Raw genomic sequence first — 18,313 nt, 5'->3', positions numbered from 1 at the left:
TGGTACAAACAAGCAGTGTCCAAACTTTTAAACCAATAATTTTAATTTAGCAAGGGATAATATTGTTCATTATAATTACTGTTGTACATGTGCAGTACATTATATTTCCGCTGGATTAAAACCGGTTCTTAGCCATACTGAATTATCATGTATAGCATCGTATTACAGACAAGTTTCTACAAATGTAAAATAAAAATAATTAACTTAATATCTTTTTGTTAGCCATGCTAACTTTGGTACTTTGTGGCTAACTGGTTTTAATCTTTAATTTTTTTTAATATCCGCGGGCAGTTGTCTTTAATACGATGCGCTAAATAACTATTATTGGCTTCGTATTGCTTCGCTACTTATGAGCATAATCATCCTTGCCTTTTATATTTGGACTGAATAGGTATAACTGTTAATTAATGTTAATTAATCAATTAATTATATATTAATTATTTATTAATTATAGCGCATTTACTTGGATTCCATACATCAGGAAATAGAGAATCAAATAATTAATTAGATTTAGACAGGGAGGGAGAGGACATTGGGCTGTTTATTAGACTAGTCCTTAAAGGCTTGTAAGATATTTTCGTATTTGTTGGCTATACAACTATTAGGACTTTTTTAATATGATTGGTTGGTTCATTAAGTCAAGTGGCCAAACGTTAAACACTAATTGTAATCCAAAGAAGGTGTGATTTTGTGTATCATCATTTGGGATGAACATCAATTTATCGGCCATTGTCTTTTCCCGTTAGATCAATGAGATTTAGTTATATTTTCTATATGTATAAATAAGCAAGGATGACAACATCCAAAAATTATTATTTTGACTCACAAAATAGTTTCTTTTCCAATTAAATCCTTTCAATCACGGGTTTTTTTTGCGAGGGATCTAAAGGGATAAGACGATGGCCTATAAATTAATGTACATCCCCAATGATGATTAACCCTTCTGCAGATTACAATTCGTTGTTTGAACATTTGGATACTCAACATAATGAACAAACCAATTAGAATCCCAATCTTGTTCAGCCAACGAATAAGAAAACGTTATTAAAAACTTTTGGGACTAGTGTAATAAACAGCCAAATGTCCCATTCGTTCTTTGCTTTTTGATGATCGTTATTTATTTATTTTCAGATTATTATAAAATGCTAGTTTCAAAAGCAAAAACAGAATGAAATACAGTTTTTTGGGCTTTGAACATGTTTAAAATGTGATTATATAGTGATAAAAAGTAAGTTTAATTCTAGTAATTCTATAAAGATTTTTTCACATTTTTATGTAATGGCTAGCTGGACAGAGAAACAGACCGACGAACAATGTAAATTAAAAAGAATATTCCTATTTAGGAAGAGTTAAAAAATCAAAAGAATAGAGGGGACACGAGATATATGTACCTCTAACTACGGGTAGGGGACCTTTTTTCGACTTTCGATTGGGTCTTTAAATATTAACCAACACCATCGAAAATATAAACACAGCAAAATAGTTAAAAAAGAATAGATAGCAAATCGCAAACAGACGGAAAAGGTCCCCACTACTTGAGCCAGGTAGTTGTCTTGATAATACATTTTTTTTGTAATCTATCTTATGTCGATAAAGACAGACAAACAGACTTAATGAGCTATGGAGTAGAACCTGTTGTATTGTCTTAGGAATGGATATAGTAAGGTTCTGATAGTCAGAGGAATCTTTATATTTAATATTAATTATTTTATCAACCATCCGGACTGACATAATGAAGGAATTCCAATTTTGGATCATGGAAAGAAAATGAAGTAGCGGGTTTTGTTGCATTTTCACAGTACAGCTTTTCTCATATTCACTGTTCTAACTCTTCTGGGTCCAATTTCCTAACCCTGTGGGGTAATCATTAACATTTACCTAACCTAAAATATCCTATTAAAAGCTACTGTGAAAATACGACAATACCCGCCACTTTATTTTCTTTTCACATTCCACAATTTTTTTAATGTATTATTTTCAGGCACCCTCAAATTACATTCTGTGCAACCACCAAAGAACTTCAGCTACAGTGGTATCAAGTTCGAACCCTGTGGGCCAACAAAGTGAACTCAGTAATTATGTGTCGAGTATGAACTGGCGTGGGACAACTGACCTGGGCTGAAACTATAGGGTTGCACACACACAGACACAAGTGTGGCAATCCTATTTTCAGGTATGGATAGACAGACCGATAAACAGACAGACAGACAGACAGATAGACAATCAAACAGACAAACAGATAATCAAACAAACAGACAGACAGACTGGAGGACATACTTGAAACTATAGGGTTGCACACACACAGACACAAGTGTGACAATCCTATTATCAGGTATACATAGATGGACAGACAGACAGATAAAGAGACAGACAGATAGATAGACAGACACACAGACATACACACAGACAGACATATAGACAGACAGATAAACATACAGACAGACAGACAGACAGATAGACAGACAGACAGACAAACTTGAAACTATAGGGTTGCACACACACAAACATAAGTATAGCAATCCTATTATAAGGTATACATAGATGGACAGACAGACAGAGAGACAGAGAGACAGTTAGACATACAGACAGATAGACAGACAGACATACTTTAAACTATAGGGTTGCACACACAGACACAAGTGTGGCAATCCTATTTTCAGGTACAGACAGACAGATAAACAGATTGACATACAGACAGTCAGACAGATATACATACTGATAGACTGACAGACAGACAGAAACTATAGGGTTGCACACACAAAGACATCGCATCGTAGTGAAGACAGTTTTCCGAGGATAGTAAAATGAAAAATCATGCAATTAGTTTACAGTTTTGTTCTGCCATTGGTTGGCATTATTAGGGGGAGGGGGAGGGCGGTCATCCAATTTAGTGGCCAGTTGATTCATGTATGTGCGGTCTACCCTTAATTTTCTAGAAATAGTGCTTCTAAAAATCCGTTCAATGTAACTATAAAACTTGAAGGCTTGAGGGGAAAAATAACTTATATTCAATTGATATATCCTTTTCTTCTTGATTGTTCAGCCAAAGATTGTGGCAAAATCGATATATTATTGATTGGATGTTGCACCAGATTTTCATGCACTCAGATAAAGTGATGCTCTTAGCTTGCTAAAATAAGGATACTCCCCATCCTTCCCCCCTATCCTATTCAATCCTCTCATACAGGATGAACAATCTGACCAATAAATGAGGTCCATATTAGCAAACTAAATTTAGGACAAATTTTCCCTTGTCAATATATCCATACATATCCTATATCCATTGGTGGCAAACCAATTTTAAGGTAAATTGCATCCTTATTGACTTGTCTAAGAGAAAGGGAAACACATTCTGAAAATTTATATGAAAAATAATATCGGTTCAGTGGTTACCGAGATCCTTCGGTACACACACACACACACAAGCAGGCAGACACAGATCCTGGTAATTACTTTGATATGACATTTATTATCGTTTTAAGTAAATTGATAATATTGTTCATTAAAATTTAGGCAAAAATATCTTTTTTCCTTGTTATATAAAGTAAATTTGTGAAAAATGTCATACAAAAAAAAAGTACAAAAGCTAAAAGAAAATTATTTTTATTCAGAGTAAATGGAATTTGTAAAAAGAAAAATGAGAAATATGTTTTGAGCAAAGCTTTTCTTTAATTTAATTTGACTAGTTTATAACAATGGATTTATAATTACTTGGATCTTACACCAGATCATCATGTACTCTAATGAATTAAAACTTGTAGCTGACTAAAATAATGATTCCGCCAATACACCATCTGTACATTGCCAAATTCTCTCTTCTCCTACTGTATGTACTTTAAATGATGCCCATGCTAGCAACCTAAATTGACGGCAAATTTACCCACGTCATAATATCCACGTATATTCTAGATCAATTTTTATGACCCCTAATTTTTTTTCAGGTCGATGTGTGATGTACTCAGAATTTATTTTAAAACCAGTTTATCTCATATTCATCATTATTCTCCTCACATCCACCATTCAAGTACAGGCTAAAGGTAAAACTACTATTAATACTTTTAGTTAATATACCACTCTAAAATAACACAGGCTTTCTAATAGTGCTATTTATTATAATTAAACTAATAACTACCATTTAACTACAGGCTAAAGGTAAAAACTACTAACATTACTTTTAATTCATATACCACTTTAAAAATTGCTTAAAATGGCTTACTAATAGTTCCTCTTACTGTTATTCATTATTTCTAATAGTACCTCTTACTGTTATTCATCATTAAACTTCTCGCAACCACGATTCAAGTACAGGCTATTGGTAAAAAAACGTGTAATGATACTTTTAGTCTATATACCACTCTAAAAACAAGATAACATAGGCTTTCTAATATTGCTGTATAAAAAATCCTAAGAGGGTAATACCCAAGCACTAAGAAAATACAGGCTAAAGTTAAAAAACTACTAATGCTACTTTTAATTTATATACCCCACGCTAAAAACATGCATAAAATTGCATTCTTAGAGCAAAACCTATCAATATTCATCATTATAGAACAACAATTTAAGTACAGGATAAAAGTAAAAAACTACTCATGATACGTCAAGTACAGGCAAAAGTTAACACTACAGTACAAATAAAAAAAAACTTAGGTATGTTACACATTTCCAAATTAAACATATATATTTATGTGTGTTTTAAAATTATTTTTGAAATGTGAGGTATATGCAGGGATCTAAAGGGATAAGACAGTAGCCGATATATTGATGTTTATTGATGATAATAAACAAAATTAACCCTGCTGTAGATTACAATTAGTGGTTCAAACGTTGGGGACTAGTGTAATATACAGCCCATTGTCCCCTCCATCCCTTTATATATATGTGTGTTTTAAAATTATTTTTGAAATTTGAGGTATGTGTTATTTTTAGGTAATTATACAAATATGTGAGAATCACGGTCGGTGTCACTTTCATTTTAAGCAAGGCTCGGCAACCGCTAATTGGAGTCTCGGCAAAAAAAATTGGATACTGTAAATAAAAGGACAATTCAGCTGCGGATTATCTTTCTATAATCGGCTGTGGTTTCTGCAATAGACACTATTATGAAAATTATGGAAAAATAAAATTTTTAACTTTAGTTATGATAGGTTGTAATATTTTGCGGCTATGTTAAAGACTTTCTAAAATTGTTGCTTGTTTGAAAGATCAGCTGCAGAGCCTTGAATTTAAGTCTTACGTTTCTAGTTTCTAAAATTATTAGAGTTAATTTGGAGGTATAACCTTTCTATAAAATAAAGTAGTAAGCTTTCTTTGTCTTTAGTGAAGGATCTTGTTGAGCCGATATGGTTCTTCTTAACAGAGAAGCTTCTTACACTTCCAGGGAAGATTTTGAACTAATTGGGGGAAGAGTCTTTCCACCCTTCCAAGATAAATCGAAACTTGACAACAAATTAACTCCTCCAAATACATTCATTTTTACTTTTATTTTTTAAAACATAAAATTTATGGGTGGGGGTTGACTTCCACTTTCAATTCTCCTGGAGATTTCTAGGAGCGTAGCCGGTGGTATTTTATAAAGTAGTAGGTATTTTGTGTCAATCTAGTTATGGGAGTTGACCCCAAGGGCTAGAGGAGAAGCCACTAGTATCTAATATTGAGTAATCAATGCAAAATGTACGTCCTATGTTTATTATATCTAATCTCAGACTTTCAGGCCAACTTTACTAGAAGCATTTTTTTTAAAGTTTGTATCTGCTAATCTAAATTATCTCTAGTTATAAGTGTTAAATATTTGTAATTGTTTCTGCTTTTTACAAAAATGCTAATCCAGGGGTGGTACAAAATATCGTAGCTGGACAAAATGTCTCAAAAATCAGCCATGTTACGTAATGTTTACTAGTGGGCTCTAGGCTCTATATTCGAAGAGGAAGAAAATACTTGAAAATCCAACCAATAAGTTTATTGAAAAATAGCCTAAAACCATCTAAGGACCCATACAAAGCTTCTATAAAACGGATAATCCAATCGGTTAAGCAGTTATCGATATCTTAGGTAAAGGTAAAAATTTTACTACTTTATTTATTCAAAATTAAATTTTAAGGCTTGATTTAAAAAAAAGATTCTTATCAATCTATGGACATATTTGTCTTTGTTTTATAAGTATTTGTAGCACCTTCAGACGAGACCAGGGTATATCACATTACTCTCTTTCTCTTTTAGATTTTAGTCACTTCACAAAAAGAAAGACTTTTCCAGTATGGCTTTGAAACCAATTAATATCCGGTGGGTTAGAACTGGATCTCAGCCATGCTGAAAATTCAAGTATAGCATCGCATTAAAGACATCTTTAAAACATTATTAAAATGAAACAATTATTACATTAGTACCAGTTTGTTAGCTAATAAAACTGGTTTAAATCATATACTTTTGTATTTTAGTATCCAAGGAAAGCTGTTTATAATACGATGCATAAATAATCATAAAAGAATTAAAACTTTTATGGTTTATTAGAATTGAATATGGTCCACATTTAAATTTATTAAAGAAAATAGCTTCAAATAACTTATTTTAGGTTAAATTAGGTTTCTAATTATAAATACGATGATACGAACGAATGGCAAATTCTAGCGTTCAAAAAAATTATAAAATTGTCTGCAATGTTTAAACTTCCTAATTATCATTCAGTAATTAAGCTTTTCACACTTTTGTAGTTTCTAGTGTGTTTTCACAGCTGTAGATGTAAAAGTAATATGATGTCTGTCTGTACCTAAAGATCTCGCTAACCGTTGAACCGATATGAATCTCCTTTCAAGTTTAGTTTTTCATGGGTGTTGGAAATGATTCTAACTATTCTTGGGGTGGGTATTTGTAAATGAACCCATAGGTATTTTCTCTTGGGAGATATTTATAAACCTTCCCAGAACTTAAAAAGAGCTATTTTGTAAAGGAGAACCATATCGGTTCAGCGGTTACTCTATTAAAGGGATACATATGTGGAAGTGAATTAACATTGTAGCTCCTTAATCTTTTTAAGTTTAAACAATTTAAGGTATGCTTTTGAACAATGGGCTTATGTTCGTTTTTAGAATCATATCTAATTTATTTATTTTTTCAAGTGTATATTTATATATCTATCTAACTATCTATCTGTCTATATATCTATCTATCTGTCTCTATCTATATATCTAACTATATATCTATTTATCTTTATATCTATCTAACTTTCAGTCTATTTTTATCTATAAATCTGTTTATCTATATATATATATATATTTAATAACTGTCTATTTTTGTGTAGATTTAACACTGAATTGTTATACAGATTAGCATGGTTTAAAATTTAAATATATCTTCCTATCTATCCAACTATTCATCTGTCTCTCTATCTATCTATCTATCCATTTATTTACCCATCCATCTTTTTACATTTTTGTTTAGATTTAACACTGAAATGTTATACAGACAATCTTGGATGAAAATATCTGTATCTACCTATCCATATCCTATCTATCTATATATATCTATCTATCTATATATATCTCTATCTATCTCTCTATCTATCTATCTATATATCTATTTATCAATATATCTATTTATCTACCTATCTATCTATTTACCTATCCATCTTTTTAATTTTTGTGTAGATTTAACACTGAAATATTATACAGACAGGCTTGGATTAAAATATATGGATCTACCTATTCTATCTCTCTATCTATCTATATATCTATCTATCTATCTACCTATTCTATCTATCTATCTATCTATCTATCTATATATCTATCTATCTATCTATCTATCTATCTATTTATCTATCTATCTATATATCTATATATCTATCTATCTATCTATCTATCTATCTATATATCTATCTATCTATCTATCTATCTATCTATCTATCTATCTATCTATCTATCTATCTATCTATCTATCTATCTATCTATCTATCTATCTATCTATCTATCTATCTATCTATCTATCTATCTATCTATATATCTATCTATCTATCTATCTATATATCTATCTATCTATCTATCTATATATCTATCTATCTATCTATCTATCTATCTATCTATCTATCTATCTATCTATCTATCTATCTATCTATCTATCTATCTGTATATCTATCTATCTATCTATCTATATATCTATCTATCTATCTATCTATCTATCTATCTATCTATCTATCTATCTATCTATCTATCTATCTATCTATCTATCTATCTATCTATCTATCTATCTATCTATCTATCTATCTATCTATCTATCTATCTATCTATCTATCTATCTATCTATCTATCTATCTATCTATCTATCTATCTATCTATCTATCTATCTATCTATCTATCTATCTATCTATCTATCTATCTATCTATCTATCTATCTATCTATCTATCTATCTATCTATCTATCTATCTATCTATCTATCTATCTATCTATCTATCTATCTATCTATCTATCTATCTATCTATCTATCTATCTATCTATCTATCTATCTATCTATCTATCTATCTATCTATCTATCTATCTATCTATCTATCTATCTATCTATCTATCTATCTAACTATCTATCTATCTATCTATCTATCTATCTATCTATCTATCTATCTATCTATCTATCTATCTATCTATCTATCTATCTATCTATCTATCTATCTATCTATCTAACTATCTATCTATCTATTTTTGTCTAGATTTAACCCTGAAATGTTATACAGACAAGCTTTGGTTAAAATCTATCTATCAATCCATCTTTCGGTCTATCTATCTATCTATCTATCTATCTATCTATCTATCTATCTATCTATCTATCTATCTATCTATCTATCTATCTATCTATCTATCTATCTATCTATCTATCTATCTATCTATCTATCTATCTATCTATATATCTATCTATCTATATATCTATCTATCTATCTATCTATCTATTTTTGTTTAGATTTAACACTGAAATGTTATACGGACAAGCTTGGTTTGAAATTCACCTGGTGTGAGCGGACTCAAAGAACCTGCTATGTCAAAATGGACAACAGTAAGTTACTTGGATTTAATATATTATTACTTAGATGTTGCACCAGAATTTCATGTACTCTGATAAAGTGATACTCGCAGCTGGCTAAAATACATCTTAGTCTAAGTCTACTGAATTAAATGAACTGACCAATAAATGAGGTCCATATTAGCAATCTAAATTGACGATAAAGTTTCGTCTTGTCAATATCTATTTTGATTTTAACAGAAGAAAATATAGCTCAAAACATGTCCTAGAACCCTCACTTTTCCGGGTGGGGGGGGGGGGGGAATGCGGTTATGCCTTCAATCCTATCTCGGAATTAGTAAGACACACTCAAAAGCTAAGTTTTTCAATTTATGATCCAGGCTGATTTAAATTTAATTTAACTTTACCGCCGTGACATCGTTATTTCCCGGTACAAATGGTGATAACGGTAGAAAACCTGAAAAAAAACACAATTTGTTGATATTTGCTTTAATTTGAATTGATTATCAAAATCCCCCCCCCCCCCTTCCAATAGCAATAAAGATAGAAAGATAAGAAACTGAATGAAGACAAAATAAGATATTTTAAATCAAGTAAAGGAACAAAATATTATTCAATTTGTCTTTATCTTTCAAAATAAGTTTATAGCTTCAAAAATATAATTTTAATTAAAGCATTAATTGCAAAAATAAGAATAAGTTTGATATCACAATGAGCACAATAAAATCAGATCAGATTTAGGTCTGAAAAGGTGCCCGACCACTAAGGATTAAAACAAAAATTGCAGCAACGAATAATAATATTTTTTTCTCGTAATCATTCGAAATCAATTAACCGTTTCTCATCCATACAAAAAAACTATGTCTAGCATCATATTATATCCAGGTTTCAACAGATATAGCAATCGTACATTTTATATCCGTGGAAAGCTGTTTATAATACTATGAGAGAAATAACTATTCTCAATTTATAAAATTTGTTTAGAAGGCGAAGTTCTGGGACGGGGATGTTCCACGCGACCAGCAGTTTTTCATAGACAGTGTGATAGCCATTTCGGTTCTGATCATCAAGGTAGTTAGATAGGTAGATAGTGAGATAGATAGATAGATAATTAGATAGATAGATAGTGCAATATATAGATAGATGGTTCGATAATCCAGCTCTTTTCATAGACAGTGTGATAGCCATTTCGGTTCTGATCATCAAGGTAGTTAGATAGATAGATAATGAGATGGATAGATAGATAGATAGTAGATATTAAGATAATATTGTTTGATAATAACGCTCTTTATAGACTATTTGATAGCCATTTCAATATTATCATCAAGGTATATATATAGCTATATAATTAGATAGATAGATAGATGGTTAGCTGATCTAGCTCTTTTCATAGACAGTGTGATAGCTATTTCGGTTCTGATCATCAAGGTAGATAGATAGATAGAAAGATAATGAGATGGATGGTTGATAGATGGATAGGTAGTGAGATAGAGATTCATAGATAGATGGTTAAACAGACTTGCGCTTTCCATAGACAGTGTGATAGCCATTTCGGTTCTGATCATCGAGGTAGTTAGATAGATAGTTAGTGAAATGGATAGACAGGAATATAGTGAGATAGATAGATAATAGATAGTTAGATAATCTAGCTCTTTTCATAGACAGTTTGATAGCCATTTCGGTTCTGATCATCAAGGTAGTTAGATAGGTAGATAAGTATATGTAGATTAAAATATCACCAACTGCAAAACCTATGATGCTCCAATGATGCTTTCTTTGTTTTTTGGGGTTATCTCAACCTCCCCTCCCCCCCCCCGCCGCGACCCCAAGCGAAATTGTCCCTGTAAAGATAATCTCCCTAGAGGCCTCTGAGAGCGTAGACGCTAGAAATATTGTACTTTGTTGTCCTAGGAATCAACAAAAAAAAATAATAGAATAATTATATCATAGAAAAAAGTGATGTCAAAAAAGCTGAATATCTGATAGACATTTCGACTGTCTATTAACAATTATAGAGTTACAACGCTTCCTAAATCATACCTAAATGTCATAGAAACTGTCAGGCAAAGTTTGAAATCGTTAGGCCAATTCTAACATGTCTCAATGAACGGAAAGAGCTAACCATTACTGACGGACGGACGGACCCTAATTATAAAAAATTTAAAAATCTAAAATTTATTTTATTTTTCAGAAACTTTCTGTTACTGTAGCTACAGCCAATGCAACAGCGCGCCTGACATTGTGGCGGGTCTACGCTCCCCTACTACTATTATAGCTTCTCTCATATTTGTTCTTGTTATTCATACCATGTTGTAATTGTAATCATTAGAGAAATATTAAAATCTTTTATATTTAAAAGAAAGAATGGAAAATAAATTATTATAATGAATTGTTTTACTTTTTTTACTGTTTCACATTTTTTGGGGGGAGGGGAATCAACCAGTTTCCATTTTTAAATTTAGTTTGAAAAAGAGAAAAATTGAGGGGGGGGGGGTTGTTTTTTAGTACTCTCCCCAAACTTAGTTATAAACGTTTCCTCCCAGGACCAATGAGGAGCTACATTGTAAAGGAGAACCATAACGGTTCGGTGATTAGTGAGACAGACAACACAGATAATGTTACTTTTTTATAAAGACTAGTGGATGAGTTCCTAGAATTATGAAAGGTATGGGAGACTGAAATTTTAGAAGTCCTACACCAATTTATGTTTAGTAATAGATAGAGAATATACATGGGGAATTTTTTTAATTTAGGTTGTTAACAAGGATTTTATTTTTGATCAGCTGATTCATGTAGTAGGAGGAAAGGGGATAAAATAAATTCCACTTTAGTTTTAGTTTAGTATATCTGATGTAACCGTCAAGAAATTATATATCCATTTCAGTTACAGAAAAATGAAGAAGCAAGTGCTAAAATAAAAGGATGACAACATCAATAAAAGCAAAGCACTGAAACGGTAGGACAAACGGACACTAACTCTTGTATATTGTCAGAACTGAATAATTAGAATATAAGTGCATAAGAGTCGAAGCAAAATTGTAAGTAAATTTGTTGATAAACTGCTTGATACAGGATAATAGTTATGCAGATACTTACATTTGTAGGACTTAAATATAGAGTTGCATCGCTTATAATATTGTACTTTGTTGTCCCAGGAATCAATATACCAAAACACAGACCAATCGGATAATTAGATCACACAAAAATTTGTTGTTAAAAAGTAAAAAAAGATCAAAATGTGTAAAATGGACGTACGGACATTTTGGTAATGATTGTAGAGGTACTACGCTTACTAAATCGTACCTAACTACTAAAGGAATCAACATGCAAAGTTAGAAAGCGATAGGACAATTCTAAAATGCCTAAGTTTACGAAAAAAGCTATCCGTTCCGGACGTACGTACGGACGGACGTACGGACGGACGTACTGACCCTAATTATCGAAAGGCTTAGCTTTTAATGATAGGATTAAGAAATTAGAGAGGTTTAGTGAAAAACAAGCAACAAGTTACATCAGATTTCACAAATTTCCGTGGATATTAAAATGCAAAAAAGAAGAGTAGTTATACATAATACCATTTTCATATTTTGATATTTGTGAAAATTTTTCTGTAGTATGATGTTGTACACGATTTTTTAGTATTTCTGAGAACCGGTTCTAATATACCTGATATTAATCTGTTTCAAACCTGGAATTATATTCCATTAAAGAAGATTTAATAAGAAAATTTGTAAGTCATGCAGTTTAAAATTTTTAATCAAATGCTTTGTTAAGTTCAAACTTACATTAATTAAGCAGAAAATAAAGAAAAAAAAATAATAATGTATATAGTGTATATACGTGGATATATTGATGTGGGAAAATTTGTCGTCAATTTATGTTGCTAATATGGACCTCATTTTTTGGTCAGTTCATTCAGGCGAGGGGTTAGGGTAAATTAGGTGGATCGGGGATATCGTTATTTTAGCCAGCTGCGATTATAACTTTATTACAAGTTCATGAAAATCTGCGAAACATCTCAGTAATAATAAATAAATTTTAACGATAAAAACAAATATTTTTAATAATTTTGAAAAATCAGAACAAGTTTATTGTAGGCCTTTTATAATTTTGTTTATTACACTAGTCCCTAAAGTTTTAACTAACGTTTTCTTGTTCGTTGGCTATGCAAGTTTAGGGGCTCTGGTTAATTTTGATTGGCTTTAATAGTTGAGTGTTCAATTCAAACGTTTCTAATACTAATTTTACTTTATTGAAGGGGCAATTTTTTGTATGATCTTTGGGGATGTACGTTCATTTATCGACCAAGCTCTTATCACTTTAGAACCCTGATACAAGGAGGATACCATAGCTGCCTATAGAGTGGGTGCGCTGGTAAAAATATTTGTCCTAGCCCACATACACATACAAGTTAGGCTAGACTTTATTTCACATTTAAATGTCAGCCCAAAGTTTTGGGCGTTTCTGTTAACTAGCTAAATTCAGGGATCTATAGGGATAAGACAATGGCCAATGAATTTATGTATATCCCCAATGATGACACACACAAGTACCCCTTCTGTAGATTAAAAATTAATGGTTGAACCGTTTGAACACTCAACTTACACACTCAAAACAACCAATCAAATTCAGTAAAAGTCCCCAAAGTTTTTAAGCCAACGAATAAGTAAAACTTTGAGGATTAGTGTAATAAACAACCCATTGTCCACTCTCTCTCTCTCTCTAAACTAAATTACTATCCCGCGATCGTGGCTTAACATATAGCACATCCGCTCTTTACGGGGGGAGGTGGCTAGTTCGAATCTCAACGTCAAAACTAAAGATATCATTGCTTCTACTGCAGCTATATCAGATGTTCAACTTTTTTAGTTAGAGAAGGGGGGAATGCCTTGTTCCAAAACAGACACAACTGATTACAATACACAGTTAGGACATCCAGACAAAGGTCGTGCAGTCAATTATTTACATGACTGGTGGGTGTTACTTAACCTAATACCCTGTTTGATATGATTTGGCTTTTTTAGTTAAAAAATGAAATTACTTTACATTGCAAAAACATTTAGTTTCAAAGTGCATATATAAATATACAACTTTCCCTTAGAATAACAAGTTTAACTAAATTATGTCTTATATGAAAATTAAAATTATTTTTTTGTCCGATAAATGTTGCACGCAAAAGCGTCTTTTGTTAAAGGTTTCATTTTTGACATTTCAGCTTTTGATTAAAGGTTAGTTTAAGACCGCTGGGAGTTAATAAAGGAAGCGTCCAAGGCGGTTATCTACTGTATGTTTTAAAAGATTGATATGTAGTATAGATTTATATACAAATGACAACCTGCCCTCTTTTCCAAGACCCTTTTTCGTTTCCTAGCAAATTGTTTTCTGCTGCTTGGCTGTGTTAATATTCTCGACAATACTGATTGATTTTCAAATACCCAACTGAGAGTCAGTTCAAGATCCTTGGGATGGGGACACACATTTATATAGCCTCTTCCCTCTCTAGTGTTATACACTAATGTAAAAAAAGACACCGTAATAATTATTGTCCAAAATTATTCCGCTATGATCCACTGCTTTGATTTTTTGTAGTTGTAGAATATGCAGGGTAATTTTTCTTCAAACTTGAATTTACTTTTTTTTCTTATTTTAGATTCTTTGTTTTTAATACTAGAGTAATTTAAAATGTAGGTATGCTGGTTTATTACTACTTGATAATCAAGCGGATATGTCCTAGCTTCTAGTGGCTTGTATTCAAAGGGGGATAACAGACATTCAAATATAGACTGAAACATATCAAATAGTTAATTCAAAGATAAAATAGCATTAAACTTTCATGTAAGAAATGTTAAACTTCTCTGAAAATTTTAAAATGATCGGTTTAGTCGTTTTTAAGATCTTTATAATCAGGACATAAGTCCAAATCTTATAAAAATGTCGAGCAATACAAATGTCCAATGATAGGCCAGTATACATTGTAATTGACTAATGGTAAAATATATACTGGCCTATCATTGGTAATTTGTATTATATGACGTCATTTTTTATTAGGTACTATAAGCTGCTCCATACATAGTTGCGATAATGTTATCAAATGCTTTGTTTTGTTCAAACTTACATTAATTAGGTATAATTGTCTCGTGTTATATTTTTTTTTGTATAGACTGTTGTAAAATTGTATTGTTTAGACAATTAATGTCAACAATGGATTCTTATTGAACTAATAAAATTTCCAATATCAGAGTGTTGGGAATAGTTATTTTTTTTGCACAGTACTGTAGACAGCTTTCTAAGGATATTAAAATAAATTAATGTAAGATTAAAATCAGTTTTGCTAAACCCGATGGGCCGAAGTACCGGGTTATAAAACTGGTATTAGTTTAAAGATTTTTATTTTAATGCATGTAAATCACCGCTCCCCCACCTATCCCCCCCTTGATTTGTTTTTACTTTTCTGCGTGTTATAAAAAAAAAATTCGGGAATTTAAAAGGGTAAGAAAATGGCCAATTAATTGATGTACTACCAACTTTTTTGTAGATTATAACTAGTATTTAAAACGTTTGAACACTTTACTTTATGAACCAACAAATCAAAATTTAATAAAAGTCCCCAAAGATGTAAGTCAACGAATAAGAAAACGTTATAATAAAACTTTGGAGACTAGTGTAATAAATAGCACATTATCACCTTCCTTTCTGCTAAAAATAACTTTAAAATTCAAAGGACAGTGTTTTCCTAATCACAAGACTTAAAACTTTTATAGTTTTTCCTTCGGGTTACATACAAATGAATTTTAAAACTTTAAAATTTCAACCTTTCCCAAATTTATTAACCAATTTTATTAGCAATGACGTAATAGGGGAATCTATCTATCTATCTATCTATCTATCTATCTATCTATCTATCTATCTATCTATCTATCTATCTATCTATATATCTATCTATCTATCTATCTATCTATCTATCTATCTATCTATCTATCTATCTATCTATCTATCCATCTATCTTTCTATCTATCTATCTATCTATCCATCTATCTATCTATCTTTCTATCTATCTATCTATCTATCTATCTATCTATCTATCTATCTATCTATCTATCTATCTATCTATCTATCTATCTATCTATCTATCTATCTATCTATCTATCTATCTATCTATCTATCTATCTATCTATCTATCTATCTATCTATCTATATATCTATCTATCTATCTATATATCTATCTGTATCAAATTAAGGTTTAATTCCCACCACAATGTATCAATCAAAACCCACTTGTTCTTCCATAATACCCTTTCTCTATTCATCCAATATAATATTGTTCTAGCAATGTAACTAATTTCTTGGGGATTCAACAACCGATTAGGTCCAATGTAAATATGGTGCAATAAAAATTATCACTTGGATGTTGCACCAAATTATCATGTACTCTAATAAGTTGGCTAAAATAATGATCCCCCCACCCTCCCTCTTTACTTAGCCCCAACCCCTCTCCTATTACTGGATAAACAAACTAACCAATAAATGTGTTCCAAATTAGCAAGTTAAATTGACAACAATTTTTCCCCATTCAATATATCTATGTATATCCTATATCCATTATTACACTTGACGTTAAACTATTAAGAGTCAATAATCATTTTTTACTGATAAGTAAACTTGAAACTAACTACGAGATGAAATTAAAATACATTTAAACAATATTAAAACCAACATGATGTACAGAAGTACAGACATCATTTGGACTTATGGAATTTGTACCCAAAGTTTTAAAAACTTGCCACTTTCGTTAGATCTAAAACTTTGGGTACTTTTATCGAACCTTGATTAGATGATACACATTTTTAATATATAAACTTGGTAATTTTGTTTATCATAATTTTCCCAATTTATTGTACATTGTTGTGTCCCTTAGATCCATGGAGGGAGGGGACATTGGGCTGTTTATTCAAAATATTCCCCAAAGTTTTTTAAAAAGTATTCTTATTTGTTAGCTTTAGAACTTTGGGAACTGTTGGTTGGTTCATGAAGTTAGCTAGATGTCCAAATGCTTCAACCACTAATTGTAACTTACAGAAGGGTTGATTTTGTGTATCATCATTGGGGATATATAACAATTTATTAACCCTTGTCTTATCCCTTTAGATCACTGCTTAAGATCCCTGTAACATCAAACTAATAGCTAAGATTTTCTTGTGTTGAATTGCATGCTAACCCCTCTCTATTCACCAATATATTAGATATTAGGGAAGGTGTTGGGTTACTAAATGTTCTTAGATTATACCTATTCAATATATATTTCATTCATAGCTCATACTCTACATAGTTAGATAGATAGATATACAAATAGATAGATATATAGATAGATAGATATTAGGGGAAGGTGTTGGGTTACTAAATGTTCTTAGGTTATACCTATTAAATATATATTTCATTCATAGCTCATACTCTACATAAATAGATAGATAGATAGATAGATAGATAGATAGATAGATAGATAGATAGATAGATAGATAGATAGATAGATAGATAGATAGATAGATAGATAGATAGATAGATAGATAGATAGATAGATAGATAGATAGATAGATAGATAGATAGATAGATAGATAGATAGATAGATAGATAGATAGATATATAGATAGATAGAAAGATAGATAGATAGATAGATAGATAGATAGATAGATAGATAGATAGATAAATAGATAGATTGATAGATAGATGGATAGATATTTGGGAAGGTGTTGGGTTACTAAATGTTCTTAGATTATACCTACTCAATATATATTTCATTCATAGCTCATACTGTATATAGATAGATAGATAGAAAGATAGATAGATAGATAGATAGATAGATAGATAGATAGATAGATAGATAGATAGATAGATAGATAGATAGATAGATAGATAGATAGATAGATAGATAGATAGATAGATAGATAGATAGATAGATAGATAGATAGATAGATAGATAGATAGATAGATAGATAGATAGATAGATAGATAGATAGATAGATAGATAGATAGATAGATAGATAGATAGATAGATAGATAGATAGATAGATAGATAGATAGATAGATAGATAGATAGATAGATAGATAGATAGATAGATAGATAGATAGATAGATAGATAGATAGATAGATAGATAGATAGATAGATAGATAGATAGATAGATAGATAGATAGATAGATAGATAGATAGATAGATAGATAGATAGATAGATAGATAGATAGATAAATAGATAGATAGATAGATAGATAGATAGATGTTAGGTTACTAAATGTTCTTAGATTATACAAAAAGGTTTTAAATG

General features: G+C 30.9%; 1 protein-coding gene across 1 annotated transcript; it reads left to right on the top strand.

The window, feature by feature from the left end:
• Positions 1-2,630: 2,630 nt before the first annotated feature.
• On the top strand, positions 2,631-11,387 carry LOC145332102 (uncharacterized). The gene is made up of 5 exons (XM_080177030.1): positions 2,631-2,660; positions 3,942-4,037; positions 8,939-9,031; positions 9,983-10,069; positions 11,190-11,387. The coding sequence occupies exons 2-5, from the start codon at positions 3,953-3,955 to the stop codon at positions 11,312-11,314; spliced, it is 390 nt and encodes a 129-aa protein (XP_080033156.1). The 5' UTR covers positions 2,631-2,660; positions 3,942-3,952; the 3' UTR covers positions 11,315-11,387.
• The last annotated feature ends 6,926 nt before the right edge of the window (positions 11,388-18,313 follow it).

This window comes from Acartia tonsa, chromosome 11 (genome assembly GCF_053477335.1).
Source record: "Acartia tonsa isolate MP-2025a chromosome 11, ASM5347733v1, whole genome shotgun sequence".
Taxonomy (NCBI): Eukaryota; Metazoa; Arthropoda; class Copepoda; order Calanoida; family Acartiidae; genus Acartia; species Acartia tonsa.
This window is presented reverse-complemented; position numbering and strand designations above follow the sequence as displayed.